The sequence below is a fragment of the Gallinula chloropus genome (assembly GCF_964237585.1).
Source record: "Gallinula chloropus genome assembly, contig: HAP1_SCAFFOLD_366, whole genome shotgun sequence".
Classification (NCBI taxonomy): domain Eukaryota; kingdom Metazoa; phylum Chordata; class Aves; order Gruiformes; family Rallidae; genus Gallinula; species Gallinula chloropus.
Genome location: NW_028168390.1, coordinates 18,002 through 32,590, shown reverse-complemented (window position 1 = coordinate 32,590; position 14,589 = coordinate 18,002). Strand labels below are relative to the sequence as shown.

General features: G+C 68.8%; 2 protein-coding genes across 4 annotated transcripts; both read right to left on the bottom strand.

Annotated features, from left to right (window-relative positions):
• Positions 1–759: 759 nt before the first annotated feature.
• On the bottom strand, positions 760–4,409 carry USF1 (upstream transcription factor 1). 3 transcript variants are annotated; one of them, XM_084280953.1, is made up of 11 exons: positions 4,315–4,409; positions 3,440–3,509; positions 3,245–3,294; positions 3,009–3,127; positions 2,728–2,829; positions 2,394–2,586; positions 2,201–2,288; positions 2,001–2,059; positions 1,802–1,896; positions 1,557–1,685; positions 760–1,472 (listed from the first exon to the last, which is right to left on the bottom strand). In XM_084280953.1, exons 2-11 carry the CDS (start codon positions 3,445–3,447, stop codon positions 1,383–1,385), a joined length of 933 nt encoding a protein of 310 aa, XP_084137079.1. In that variant the 5' UTR covers positions 3,448–3,509; positions 4,315–4,409; the 3' UTR covers positions 760–1,382. The 3 variants fall into 3 exon arrangements, with proteins under 3 accessions (XP_084137079.1, XP_084137080.1, XP_084137078.1); XM_084280954.1 differs by having other exon boundaries at positions 3,009–3,121; XM_084280952.1 differs by having other exon boundaries at positions 2,201–2,586.
• Positions 4,410–4,909: 500 nt separating this feature from the next.
• Positions 4,910–10,791, bottom strand: ARHGAP30 (Rho GTPase activating protein 30; the record flags this gene model as incomplete). Its single annotated transcript, XM_084280956.1, has 8 exons — positions 10,709–10,791; positions 10,493–10,600; positions 9,560–9,687; positions 8,039–8,192; positions 7,839–7,939; positions 7,676–7,753; positions 6,361–7,070; positions 4,910–6,253 (listed from the first exon to the last, which is right to left on the bottom strand). The coding sequence occupies exons 1-8, from the start codon at positions 10,771–10,773 to the stop codon at positions 4,910–4,912; spliced, it is 2,688 nt and encodes an 895-aa protein (XP_084137082.1). The 5' UTR covers positions 10,774–10,791.
• Positions 10,792–14,589: the final 3,798 nt, after the last annotated feature.

Here is a 14,589-nt window from a genome sequence, read left to right as displayed (position 1 = left end):
TGAGGGGCCTGGGGGGGCCCTGGGGCAGTGAGGGCCCAGGGGGGTCAGGGTAGGGGGGCTATGGCAGCCAGGGCAGGGCTATGCCTGGGGCAGGGGGGGCTGAGGGGCCTGGGGGGGTGCAGGGGGTCAGGGTAGGGGGGCTATGGCAGCCAGGGCAGGGCTATGCCTGGGGCAGGGGGGCTCAGGGGCCTGGGGGGGCCCAGGGCAGGGGATGGCCTGGGGGGGTCAGGTCAGGGGGGCTATGGCAGCCAGGGCAGGGCTATGCCTGGGGCAGGGGGGCTCAGGGGCCTGGGGGGGCCCAGGGCAGGGGTTGGGCTGGGGGGGTCAGGGTAGGGGGGCTATGGCAGCCAGGGCAGGGCTATGCCTGGAGCAGGGGGGCTCAGGGGCCTGGGGGGGGGGGCTGGGGCAGTGGGGGCCCAGGGTGGTCAGGGTAGGGGGGCTATGGCAGCCAGGGCAGGGCTATACCTGGAGCAGGGGGGCTCAGGGGCCTGGGGGGGCACAGGGCAGGGGGTGGGCTGGGGTATCAGGGTAGGGGGGCTATGGCAGCCAGGGCAGGGCTATGCCTGGGGCAGGGGGGCTCAGGGGCCTGGGGGGGGCCAGGGCAGGGGGTGGGCTGGGGGGGTCAGGGTAGGGGGGCTATGGCAGCCAGAGCAGGGCTATGCCTGGGGCAGGGGGGCCTGAGGGGGCCCTGGGGCAGGGGGAGCCCAGGGCAGGGGGTTGTGGGGGGGTGGGGGGGGGTAATAAACGGTGGGGCCTGGAAAAACAAATCACTATTTTTATTTATTTTTCGCTTTTTAAATTCAGAGAGTTTTAAAAAAAAGTCTGGCCAGGCCAGGCCGGGCCAGCCGCAGCGGGGAGGGGGTTGGGGAAAAGGGGGGGTAGGGGGAGGGAAACAGGGGGGGGTCTGCGACACCCCAGGACCACCAGCACCCCACCCCACACACACCCCTGTGGCTGCCCAGGAGGGGTGAGAGGCAACCCCTGCCCCCTGGGGAGGGGGTATCCCCTGGGGAAGGGGATGGGGGGGACACAGGGGTGGTACTGGGCAGGGTGGGGGGTTGGGGGGGGGGGGAGCGTGGCCGGCGCCTGCCTGGCCCAGAAGCGACGGGGGTGTGAGGGGAGTGGGGGGGGGCCAGGGCTGTAGTGGGGAGGGGGACAAAGATGGGGAGGGGGGGAGAAGTGAGAGGGACACACACACACACACACACACACACACCAAACAGGAGGGGGTCCTGATGTCACGCCGGGGAGGTGCACGCTGCCAGGGGAGAGGGGGCTGTGAAGGGGGGGGTGATGGTGATGGTGGGTAGAGGTGTGGGGGGGTGTAATTTGGGGAGGGGGCCCCCCCCCCCCTATCCCGCTGCCCGTCCCCACCGTCCCGGTCAGTGGCTGTCGTTCTTGATGACGATCTCCACGCCGTGCTGGCGCAGCTGAGCGCGCAGGATCAGGTTCTTGTTCTTCAGGTCCTCCACCTGGGGGTTGGGGAAGGGGATTTCGGGTCAGAAGCAGCTAGGACCACCCCCCTTACACACACACACCCCCCACCCACCCCTCACCTGCTGCCTCAGGACCTCGTTGTCCATCTGGAGCTGATCCAGACCCTGGAGCTCCTCGGAGAGGCGGTGGTTGCTCTGCCTCAGCTCCTGGATGTAGTCGCAGGCTTTGGAGAGGATCCCACCCTTGCTCTGGGGAAGGGAGGGAAAAGTGGGGCTGGGGGGTGAGCAGGAAGAAAGGAAGGACACAGAACACGCAGCAGGTACCCCCCTCTCCCCACCCTGAGCCCCTCCTGGGGGGTCTCTACCTGCCCCGACTTGGTGTTCTCCATGGAGCAGTCGGGGATGATCTTGGAGAGCTGCACGATCCAGTTGTTGATCTTGTCCCTGCGCCGGCGCTCGACTGTGGGAAGGGGGTGGGAAGAGACACAAAAGACACACAGGGGGGGGCTCAGCACCATCCTGACACCCCCCAGAACCCCCCCCCAGAGACACCCCCATCCCCACCTTCGTTGTGCTGCGCCCGGCGCTTCTCATCCCGTGTGGCCCGTGGTGCCTCCGACTTCCTGGGGAGGGGGGGCACAGGGTGTGGGGATGAGGGGTTTGGTGAGGGTACAGACCCGATCCTGACCTCAACACCCCCCCCAAAAATCCACCTCTGTGCCCCTCACAACACCCCTAACACCCAGGGAGAGCTCAGTACTCACGGGGAGTAGGGGTGGGCGCGGGAGGCGATGGATCTCTGCGTCCCCCCCTGCAGCACCTCCTGCGGTGACATCATCACGAAGAACTGCCCTACACAGCCCCAAAAAACCAGGCAGCAACTCAGGGGAGAGGCACCCCCAAAGATTCCCCCCACCACCCCCACCCCAGAGGGACCACGACCCCTCCAGCCTGTACCCGTAGGGGTGGGCTGCCCTAGGAGAGCCTCTGAGTTCTGCGTGGTGACGACGGCGGTGGCCGTGGTGCCGGCGCCGGCGGAGGTGCTGGTGTCAGCCACGGCGGCGGTGGGGAAGTAGGTGTAGTGGGTCTCTGTGGTGGTGGCTTCGGTCTCCACAGCATCCTCGCTGGTGAAGGCGCCCTGGATGACAGCCTGGGGTGTAGGGGACACACAGAGAGAGAGTGGGTGACACACCGCGGCGGGTGACACGCCGCGGCGGGTGACACGCCACGACGGACATGCAGAGGGGGAGATGGCTGCCTGTTCCAGCTCAACACCCCCCCCAACACCCACCTGTGTCATGGACTGAGCGGCAGGGTAACCACTGATGGCGCTGGTACCCTCTGTCTGTCCGTCCAGCTGTCCGTCAGCCACTTGGATCACCCTGTACATCACCTACCCGGAGAGCCGCCGCTGCGGGGGACCGGCTGCTCGGCCCACCGCAGCACCCACACACCCCCCCCTCCCTCCCCTTCCCAGGGGTAGTTAAGGGCTGATTTGCCCTTTCACCCACCCCAAATTGCTGCTGTGACCCCCCCGGGACCCTGTCCCCCCCCTCCCACCCCCCCACATACCTGCGTCCCGCCGTTCTCCGTGCGGAAGACATACTTGATGTTGGGGTCGGGGAAGGTGGCGGCTGACTGGATGCTGGCAATGGCCACGCTGGTGGGATCCTCACCTGTGGCCACTGCACCTTAAGGCAAGAAGGGGGTGAGCTGCCTCCTCTGAACCCCCCTCCCCACTTCTCAAAGCCTCCAAGGCTGAGGGTGGGAGCCTTGAGCCTTCCCCCCCCCCACCTCCTTTTCCTCACCTTCCTGGATCTGCACCGTTCCCTCTTCCGTCTCGGCTGCTTTCTGCTGCCTGCAAGGGGTGGGGATGGGATTTGGGGGGGACATACAGGTAAAGGACCCCCCCTCCCAGGCCCCAAACAGGGTTAGAAGGGGATGGGAAAAAGGGGAGGAGGAGGAGGAGAAAGGGAGGGGGATCCCCCCCCCTCACCGCTCACCCCTTCATCGCTCCGCTCGCACAGGCATCCGCGGGGCAGCGGCAGATGGAGCCTCCCGGCCTTCACAGCCCTGTGGGGATGGCAGCGGCTCAAGCCCCGGGCCCGGGCCCGGCCTTCCTCCTCCTCCTCCTCCTCCTCCAGCCCCGGGGGGTGGCAGGTCCCCGCTGTCACCGGGGAAGGGACGCCCCCTTTGCCCCCCCCCCCAACAACCCCGCCCCCCCCCCCCACACCCCGTTTCGCTTTCGCATCCCCGGAGCCGGAGGACGCGGGGAGGGAGCGGGGGGGGGGGACAAGGTGGGGGGGGGGTCCCGCAGCCTCCGGTTCTTTGTCACCCACCGGGAACCGGCTGCGGAACCGGCGCCGGCAGCGCCAACGGGCCCGGCCGGCCCCCCCAACGCTGCCTCCCCGGGCCCAGCCCCGGCGGGAGAGGAGGGTCGTGGGGGAGGGTGTGTCGCCGCCTCCCCCCGCCCCGCTCCCGCTCCCGCAGCCCCGGGGGCTGTCACGGTGCCGGTGCCAGGCCCGGGGGGTGCCGCGCCCCGGGGGAAGGGCGGCGGAGGACGGCGAAGGCCTAAGGAAGGGCCCTGAAGCCCTACCCGGGGGAGGTGGCAGAGGCCAGGCCCAGGCCCCGGGCGGGCTGAGGGGGGTTGGGAGGGGGGTGTGTGGGGGGGGAAGCGGCGGGGCCTGAGCCGGGCCCGCACCTCCCGCAGCCGGGGCAGGGCCCGAGGCCCGCAAGGCGGGGGCGGGGCGGAGAAGGGGGGGGGGGGGGGAGGGAGGGAAGCTCCGGTGGGCCCGGCCCCGCCGCACCCCCCCCCCCCCTTTCCTCCAGCCCCCCCCCCGCCGCATCCCCCCCCCCCCTTCCCCCCCCCTCCCGGTACCTCGCGGTGCGGGGCCGCCCTGCGCGCGCTCGGCCCCTTGTCTCGCCATCGAGCTCCGCACATGCGCACGGAGCCGCCGCGCCGCCGCCATAACGGCTCCGGGCGGAAGCCGAACCCCCCCCCCCCCCCCATCCCCATCCCCATCCCCGCCCCTTCCCCTCAGCCCTCCCCTCCCCCGTCGCCATCTTAAGCCAGGGGGCGGCCTCGCACAGCAACGCAACGCCAACGCCGCCATCTTGGCGCCGGGCAAAGGCCTCCACCCCCCCCACACCCCGGCGCCATCTCAGTGCGTGCCGAGCCGGGCGGGCGCCATCTTAGACGGCGAAGCCCTTCTCTTCCGCCCGGCGCCATCTTGAGTGAGGGCGGCGCCATCTTGAAAGCGGGCGGCTCTCCTGTTGCCTCCCTCACCTCTCACCTGAAACACCCCCCACTCCCTCCTTCTGCTTCAGCTCCAAGGACCCCCCCTCCTCTTCTTCACCCCCCCCCAACCCCAGCTCGGTTCGCCCAGCGGGAACCCCTTTCCCACCCAGCCCCTTGAAGCCACCCCGGGTGCCGCCATATTGCGCCGCAGCCGTAAGATGGGAGCCCAGCGCCTTTATTGCTCGACGCCCGCCCGGGCCGCGGGCCCGGCTCCCGCCTCCCCCTCAGCCTGCGCCACAGCCCGGCTGGAGCCCAGCCGGTTCCTCCCCGTCTCCTCGCTCCCACGGGCCTCAGTGCAGCTGCGGGGCCGCAGGAGCCGCGGGCGCAAGGGGCTGGTCTGGAAGGGCAGGGCCTTGGGGGTGGCGCTGGGCGCCGACTCCCCCTCGCCCGAGAGCCGCGGCCTGGGCGCCTGCGACAGCTGCTGCTCCACGGCGGCGGCCACCGCCGCGTCGAAGGAGACGCAGCCGCGCTCCCGCCAGCCCGCGCGCCTCGTGCCAGCGCTGGCGGGCGCGGGGGGAGACCCCTCTGGAGCTGGGGAAGGGGGAGGTTGATGGGGTGTGGCAGCGGCGTTGGCGGCGTTGGCGGCGTTGGCATCGTTGGCGTTGGCGGCGGCGGCAGCCTCGGCGGCGTGCGGCGTCCAGGGCTGCAGGGCCGGCGGGACCCTGGCGAACTGGGGTTTCGGGGGTACGACGGGCACGGAGCGTGCCTGCTGGATCCTGACGGTGCGGGAGGCCAGGCGCACCGGGGCGCTGCCGTCGCGGCGCAGCACGGCCACGGGCTCGCGGCACGGCGGGTCCGACCCGGGGGGCTCCGGGCAAGGGCCACGCAGCTCCAGGGTTGAGGCAGAAAGCGATGGACTCCCGGGGCTGCTCCCAGAGGCCTCGAGAAACCCGGGCTCTGAGCGGGGCGCCGCGGGCTGCGCTGGCTCCTGCGGTGAGGGCGGCGGAGGGGAGCCTGGTGCGGGCTCTGTGGCGGGGGGAGCGCTGCCAGCTCCATCCTCTTCCACTTCTTCGTGTGATGCATCAGGAACCAGCCCCACTCCCACATGGCTCCCGGCTTCTTCGGCCTCGGTGGCCGTGCCGGCTTCGGCGCCGGAGTCAGTTCTGGTGGGGCCGGTGGCGGTTGCAGCCCCCTCCCTTTCTCCCCCCTCCCCTGTGGGCTGGCTGCTCCCTTCCTCTACCAGCACCCCAGCTTGCTCCCCCTTGCCTGGAGCATCCTCCTCCTCCTCCTCCTCCTCCATGGGCTGCAACCCCGCTGAGCCCAGAGTTGGTGCCGTGTCCTGCGGCGCGGTGGCAGCACCGGGTTGGCTTGGGGTGGGGGTCTCTGTGGCCGTGTCCTCACCAAATGGCTGGCGGTGGGACACCAGCGGGCTGAGGTCGTCGTGGGCGCTGAGGAACATGTCATCCGAGTCGGTGTCCCCGGCGTCGGAGCCGCTGGGGGCCATGTAGAACATCTCCTCATCCATGCACTCCTCAATGGAGAGGTAACTGCCCGGCTCCTCGGCGGGGGGTTCCTCCGGCTGTGGGGGGGACGGTGACAGGCGGGAAGGGTGACGGTTACACCGCGATCCCCACAGCCCCACCACGTCCCCTCCATCCCCTCCCCAGCCCCATCCCGCCAGCTTACGTTCATGAACCCGCTCTCCATGCTCTCCTCCATGGCCAGGAAGCCCTCGCCATCCTCCGCGGAGCTGGCTGCCAGCAGAGCCGGCGGCACCGGCTCCCCGTCGCCGGCACCATCCAACCACGGCTCCTGGTTATCCAGGAAGGCGAAGGAATCCCGCAGCTCCAAGGACAGCCGGGTCTCCTCTGCATCCACATCCCCCTCCCCAGCGTGGGGACACGGCGGGACGCCGAACCCCGCGGTCTCACCGGGGCTCCCCACACCATCCCGTTCCGCCGGCCGCCTCTGGCGGTGTTGGGGCGTCTCGGCCTCGCGGGTGGGTGGTGGGGAGCTGGTGGGTGGTGCCTGGGCCAGCGCCGGGCAGGGTAACCCCCGTGTCAGGCGGGAGAGGTTGGAGGTGATGTGGGGGGGGATGGTGACGGAAAAAGGGACGGAGATGTGGACCCCGGCGCACTTCTCGGCGCGGCTCCGGGCGCCCTTGGGTGAGCGGCTGGGTGCCACCAGCGCGGCCCGGCCGGCTTTAGGGGTGGTGGGCTCTGATTTGGTGCTGCTCTCACCCTCCAGCTCGGGGGTCTGGGGCTCTTCCTTCCCCAGAGGCTTCTCCCCCAGCTCGGAGCCGCTCTCGGGCGGTGAGGAGCCGGCGTCGAAGCTCTCGCGGCGCTGCAGGGGCTGCCTGGCCGAGCGCTTCTTCCTCAGCCCAGGGGTGTCTGTGTCTGGAGTTGGGGGGGGGAAGAGTCAGAGCCTGGACCAAAATTCCCCCCCCAAATTCCACCCCTGGCTTCTGGGGGGCAGCTCCAGAGCTGGGATACTGGGGGTGATGATGGAGCTGAGGTCCCAGGGGTGATGATGCTGGAGCTGGGATACAGGGGGTGAGGGCAGGGCTGGGATACTGGGGGTGATGATGATGATGGAGCTGAGGTCCCAGGGGTGATGCCAGAGCCGGGATACAGGGGGTGAGGGCAGGGTTGGGATACTGGGGGTGATGATGATGATGGAGCTGAGGTCCCAGGGGTGATGCTGGAGCCGGGATACAGGGGGTGAGGGCAGGGCTGGGATACTGGGGGTGATGATGATGATGGAGCTGAGGTCCCAGGGGTGATGCCGGAGCCGGGATACAGGGGCTGAGGGCAGGGCTGGGATACTGGGGGTGATGATGATGATGGAGCTGAGGTCCCAGGGGTAATGCTGGAGCCGGGATACAGGGCAGTGCTGGGGGTGATGCTCAGTGTCTTGGGCACTCCATCTTTACTCCCCATCCCTCTGGCACCTTCACCCACCCCCCATCCCGCCTCAGGGAGGGTCCCCGTGCCCCTCGTACCGTCGCTGGCGAAGGGGACGGAGCTGAGGGAGTCCATGCTCTTGGCGGGCCGCAGGCTCGTCTTGCTGCCCTTCTCATCTGGGGGAGGTGGGGGAGAGGTTGGGGTGAGGGGTGGGGGGGATGACACACAGGGTGGGGGGGGGGACAGACCCTCACTCCCCACCTTTCTCCTCCGCCTTGGCCAGCCGGCACTTGGCCACGTGGCTGGAGCGGCCCAGGTTGAAGATGGATCTCCACTTCTTGGCCTTGATGGAGCCCTTCCTCCTGGGAAGGGGGTGTCAAGGGGGGGTGTGAGGACCCCTCAGACCCCCCGTGCACCCCAGCAGGGGAAAAAAGGTGGGGGGGGGGGGGGGGTTGTCCCACCTCGGGTCGTTGAGCTCGATGATGGTGTGGTAGGGCCGGATCGGGGGGGGCCCATCGCCCTGGCTCAGCACCGCCGGCACGTGGTACGGGGGGCTCTGCCCCTCCCCCGGGACCCCCCCGCCCAGCAGCCGCGACCGGCGGGGCGACTCGCTGCCTGGGTGGGGATGGGGTGGGGGTCAGGGGCCTGGTGGGGAGAGACACCCCCCCCTGCCTGCCCCAAAACATCCAGACATGTGGAGGTGACCCCTTCCCCCCCCCCTCCCTCCCAGTCCCCTTGCTGGGCCATGGGGGTCCCTGACCCCCCCCCTCACTGGGCCATGGGTGTCCCCATTATCCCCCCCCAAGCCCCTCTCACCGTCGTGTTCCCCCCAGCCCCTCACTGGGCTGTGGGTGTCCCCATTATCCCCCCCCAGCCCCTCTCACTGTTGTGTCCCCCCCAGCCCCTCGCTGGGCCATGGGGGTCCCTGTGTGTCCCCCCATCCCCCTCGCTGGGCCGTGGGTGTCCCTGCGTCCCCCCCAGCCCCTCACTGGGCTGTGGGTGCCCCCATTGTCCCCCCCCATCCCCCTCACTGGGCTCTGGGTGTCCTCGTCCCTCCCATCCCCTTCCTGGGCCATAGGTGTCCCTGTCCCCTCATGGGGCCCTGGGTGTCCCTGTCCCCCACATCACCCCCCAGGCTGTGGGTGTCCCTGTCCCCTCACTGGGCTGTGGGTGTCCCTGTCCCCTCATGGGGTGTCCCTGTCCCTCCCGTCACTCCCCAGGCTGTGGGTGTCCCTGTCCCCTCACTGGGCTGTGGGTGTCCCTGTCCCCCCTGAGCTCTGGGTGTCCCTGTCCCACCCTGTCCCCCCTGAGCCATGGATGTCCCTGTCCCCTCACTGGGCTGTGGGTGTCCCTGTCCCCTCATGGGGCCCTGGGTGTCCCTGTCCCTCCCATCACTCCCCAGGCCGTAGGTGTCCCTGTCCCCTCACCAGGCCGTGGGTGTCCCTGTCCCCTCACCAGGCTGTGGGTGTCCCTGTCCCCCCCATCATCCCCCCAGGCCGTGGGTGTCACTGTCCCTTCACCAGGCTGTGGGTGTCCCTGTCCCCCTCTGTCCCCCCCAGGCTGTGGGTGTCCCTGTCCCCTCACTGGGCTGTGGGTGTCCCTGTCCCCCCTGAGCTGTGGGTGTCCCTGTCCCCTCACTGGGCTGTGGGTGTCCCTGTCCCCCCTGAGCTCTGGGTGCCCCTGTCCCCCCCTGTCCCCCCTGAGCCATGGATGTCCCTGTCCCCCCTGAGCTGTGGGTGTCCCTGTCCCCTCACCAGGCTGTGGGTGTCCCTGTCACCCCCGTCACCCCCCAGGCTGTGGGTGTCCCTGTCCCGCCTGAGCTCTGGGTGTCCCTGTCCCCTCACTGGGCTGTGGGTGTCCCTGTCCCCCCTGAGCTCTGGGTGTCCCTGTCCCCTCACCAGGCTGTGGGTGTCCCTGTCCACCCCTGTCCCCCCTGAGCTCTGGGTGCCCCTGTCCCCCTCCCTGTCCCCCCCAGGCCGTACCGCTGAGCGGGGCGTCCCCGAAGAGCTGCTCCACGTGCGTGAGGATGAACTCCACCACGATGGACTGGACCCGCACCTCCATGAAGGCCGCCGTGCCGTTGAACCCCGTCGCCTCGATGTCCCGCGACCTGAGCGGGAAGGAACAACCAGTTCAGGACAGGCTGGGGGTGACCTGCTGGAGAGGAGCTCTGTGGAGAAGGACCTGGGGGTCCTGGTGGGTGACAGGGTGCCCATGAGCCAGCAGTGTGCCCTGGGGGCTGAGAGAGACAATGGGATCCTGGGGGGCATCAGGAGGAGTGTGGGCAGCAGGTGACAGGAGGGGATCCTCCCCCTCTGCTCTGCCCTGGTCAGGCCCCACTGGAGTGTTGTGTCCAGTTCTGGGCTCCCTGGGATAAAAAGGACAGGGATCTCCTGGAGAGAGTCCAGAGAAGGGCTACGGAGATGATGAAGGGCCTGGAGCATCTCCCCTGTGAGGAGAGGCTGAGTGAGCTGGGGATGCTCAGCCTGGAGAAGAGAAGACTAAGGGGGGATCTAATTAATGTCTGTAATTATCTTAAGCAGGGGATGGAGGGGGAATCAGCCAGCCCCTTCTCAGTGTCTGTGGGGACAGGCCAAGGGGCAATGGCTGCAAGTTGGAGCACAGGGAGTTCTGCACCAACATGGGGAAGAACTTTTCCCCAGTGAGGGTGAGGGAGCCCTGGACAGGCTGCCCAGGGGGTGTGGAGTCTCCTTCTCTGGAGAGATTCCAGCCCCATCTGGACACCGACCTGTGTGATATGAGCTGGGGGTTGGACCCCATGAGCTCTCCAGGTCCCTTCCCACCCCAGCGACTCTGTGACACCAGGATGGGGATGGACAGGGTGGGGTAGGGTGGGAAAGGCCTCTCAGGCTGGGGGCTGGGGAGGGGGGCTGGGTGCTGTGCCCGGCGCTCACCGCAGCAGGTTGGGTGCCCAGACGATGGCCAGGTTCCGGGCGTGCATGTTGGTCTGGCTGCTGTAGGACGCCATGAGCAGGAGGTGCCTCATCAGGAACTCCAGGGTCCTGGGGAGGAGAGAGGGGGACAGGACATGAGGAAGGGGCCTCAGGGGCTGTGGGGAGGGGTCTACATGTCTGTCCATCCCTCTGTGTGTCCCTCCATCCCTCCTTTACCTATAGTGGGGCAGCGGCAGCTCCTTCAGCACCTCCTTGATCTTCACCAAACGAGCTTCTTCCATCTGGGTGGCGACAGCATCCTGGGGGTAGGGAGAGGGGGGGGGGGTGTACAGGAGGACGGCGTGAGGACGGACAGACGGACACGTGGAGGGGTGGGACGGACAGACAGACGGATGAGGCTCACAGCAAACTTGTCGTAGAGCTGGTAGGTGAGCAGGGGGTTGGGCAGCTCGCGGAAGTAGGCCTTGCAGAGCGAGCTGACGCAGTGGATGTCCTGCAGGTACACGTCCCGCCGCAGGTCCGGGCACCGCTCGTTGTCAAACTCCTGCCTGCCAGGGGAGGGGGTGGCTGGTTAGGGGGGGTTGGGGGGTCTCTAGGGGGTCCCCGTGGAGGTGGGGAGGGGGCTGGGGGGGTGGTGGTGGGGTTTGGGGATGTGTGGGGAGTGTTATTCCCTGGGGATGTGCTGCTGGGCTGAGGGGTGGTAAGTGGGGAGGGGGAGTGGGGTGGGGACAAGGGGGTGGAGGGGATGGGGGTGGTAGGGACAGGGGGATGGGGGGAAATGGGGACAGGGGGGTGGGGGGATACTGGGGACAGGGATGGGGGGGATGGGGAGCACTGGGGACAGAGGGATGGGGTGATGGGGACAGGGAGATGGGGGAACTGGAGATGGGGGTGGGGGGCAGTGGGGACAGGGATAGGGGGAGCTGGAGGGGATGGGAGGCACTGGGGACAGGAGGGTGGGGGGCACTGGGGACAGGGGGAGGTGGGGGGGCATGGGAGGCACTGGGGACAGGGATAGGGGGAGCTGGAGGGGGATGGGGGGCACTGGGGACAGGAGGGTGGGGGGGCACTGGGGACAGGGGGACAGGGGGAGCTGGGGAGCATGGGGGGCACTGGGGACAGGGGGAGGTGGGGGGGCATGGGAGGCACTGGGGACAGGGATAGGGGGAGCTGGAGAGGGATGGGGGGCACTGGGGACAGGAGGGTGGGGGGGCACTGGGGACAGGGGGACAGGGGGAGCTGGGGAGCATGGGGGCACTGGGGACAGGGGGGTGGGGGGGCACTGGGGACAGGGATAGGGGGAGCTGGAGGGGATGGGGGACACTGGGGACAGGGGGATAGGGGGTGATGGGGACAGGGGGATGGGGGGAACTGGGGATGGGAGGGATGGGGGCCAGGAGGGAGGGGATGGGGACAGCAGGAGGAGGGTGTGGGAACACAGAGAGGGGCACAGGGGACACTCGGGTGGGCTCCACAGGCCCAGGATGTGGCACTGGGGGTCCCAGGGATGAGGAGGGGATGGAGATCTCCTTGGGGTGGGGAGGGGCAGGAGGAGAACGAAGGGGAGGGAAACGGCAAAGGGGGCTGGGGGGGGGGTGTCTCAGCTCCCACCCCCCCCCATCCCCGCCCCACCCCGCGGGTCCTGCCCCAGCCCCGGTCCCCCTCCCCCCTTCCGGCTCCCCGACCGCAGCTTCCCCCCTTCCCCTCCCCCGGTGTATCCCCGGCTCCATCCCGCCCCTTCCTCCCGCCCGCACCCGGCCCGGCTGCGCCAGCAAATCTCTCACCTCCTCCCCCCACCCCCGGCCCCTCCAGCCCCATCCTGCCACCACCTCCAGCCCCACCCCTCCATCACCTCCAGCCCCATCCCAGCTCCTCCACCCCCACGCCTCCTCCAGCCCCATCCCTCCATCACCTCCAGCCACATCTCTCCATCATCTCCATCTCCATCCCTCCTTCATCTCCATCTCCATCCCTCCTTCATCTCCATCCCTCCATCATCTCCATCCCTCCATCATCTCCATCCCCATCCCTCCATCATCCCCATCTCCATCCCTCCATCATCCCCATCTCCATCTCTCCATCATCTCCATCTCCATCCCTCCATTATCCCCATCCCTCCATCATCTCCAGCCCCATCCCTCCATCACCTCCAGCCCCATCCCTCTATCATTTCCATCTCCATCCCTCCACCATCTCCATCACCTCCAGCCCCATCCCTCCATCACCTCCATCACCTCCATCCCCATCCCTCCATCATCTCCATCCCCATCCCTCCATTCCCATGGCTCCTCCATACCCATTCATCCATCATCTCCAGCCCCATCCCTCCACCATCTCCATCCCCATCCCTCCACCATCTCCATCTCCATCTCTCCACCATCTCCATCTCCATCCCTCCATCATCTCCATTCCCATCCCTCCATCCCCATGGCTCCTCCAGCCCCATCCCTCCATCATCTCCATCCCCATCCCTCCATCCCCATGGCTCCTCCAGCCCCATCCCTCCATCATCTCCAGCCCCATCCCTCCATCCCCATGGCTCCTCCAGCCCCATCCCTCCATCACCTCCAGCCCCATCCCAGCTCCTCCATCCTCATCCCAGTGCCGCCATCACCTCCATCCCTATCCCCACAGCTCCTCCATCCTTATCCCTCCATCATCTCCATCCTCATCCCACCTTCTCCATCTTCATCCCTCCATCACCCCCTCCCCATCCCAGCTCCACCATCATCTCCCTCCCCATCCCCACGGCTCCTCCATCTTCATCCCTCCATCATCTCCATCATCTCCATCCCAGCTCCTCCACCCCCATCTCTCCATCTCCATCCCTCCTCCTCCATCGCCTCCATCCCTCCATCACCCCCATCTCCAGCCCCTCCCCAGTCCCTCCCAGTCCCCCCAGCTCACCGCAGGCGCTGGATGTTGGAGGAGACCCCGGAGAGGCGGTAGATGCCGTCCACCACCCCGTGCTGCTCCACGAACTCGGTGCAGCTCCTCAGCACCTGGGGCACTGTGGGACGGGCACCCCACATCCACCATCACCCACCCACCCACCCACCCACCACCCCAAGGGGACACCCCCTCCCCGGGCATCCGGTGATGGCGTCACCCTGGCACAGCCAGGCCCTACGCCGGCCACATTGGTGTCCCAGGGAGCACCCAGACCCCCCTCCCCTTGGGGTGCTGAGCTCAGGGCGGCTCTGGGAACCCCCATCCCCAATTCCCAGCGGGGCCTCCCCGAGAGGCGCCCGTCCTGCCGCTTGCTCAACCGCCGGTGATGCAACCGCGCGGCCTGAGTCACCCCGTCCCCCCCCCACCCCCCCCCTCCCAGCATCCGGCGCTGGTGAGGGGCGACCCCTGAGCTCAGGGTGGGGGGGGTAGATTAGGGGTGGGGTGGGTGAGGGTGTGGGGGGGGTCTCCACATGGCTGCCCTCTTACCGTCCTGCCCCGAGTGCTGCAGGTGCTCCAGGAGGTCGCAGCCGAAGACGCGGTCCTTGGCGCCGCCCTTGCGCCTCGCCTTCTGCCGGGCCTTCAGCGCCAGCGACATGGAGGCGGCGCGGACCCCCCCTCGCCCCCCGAGACGCGCCGGGGTCAGACCCTGCCCATGGCTTCAATTGGGGGTGGGGGGGGGACACACAACGGGGAGACAGCCGGCTCCCCCCAACCCCACCCCCCCACTGGGCGAGCGGAAAGGGCCCCGCGGAGGAAGCGCGGCGGCACCGGCGCTCCGGCGCAGCAGCCCCTCGAGGCCGCTTCCTGCTCCCGGCGCCTCGAAACCACAGGGCCGGGCGGCGGCCGCACGCTGCTGCACGCCTGCGCGCGCCCATGGGCGCTGCCGGGCGCTGCCGGGCGCTCGCGGGCGCTGCCGGGCACACGCTTCCGCGGGCCTCCACGGGCTTCCACGCACTCACACAGGCTCAGACATGCTCAGACACGCTTCCACAGGCTCAGACACGCTTCCATGCACGTTTCCACACGCTCCCACATGGTCAGATGTGCTTCCGCAGGCTCAGACACGCTCAGACACGCTTCCACAGGCTTCCACAGGCCTCCATGGGCCTCCACAGGCTTCCACAGGTGTCCACAGGCGTCCATGG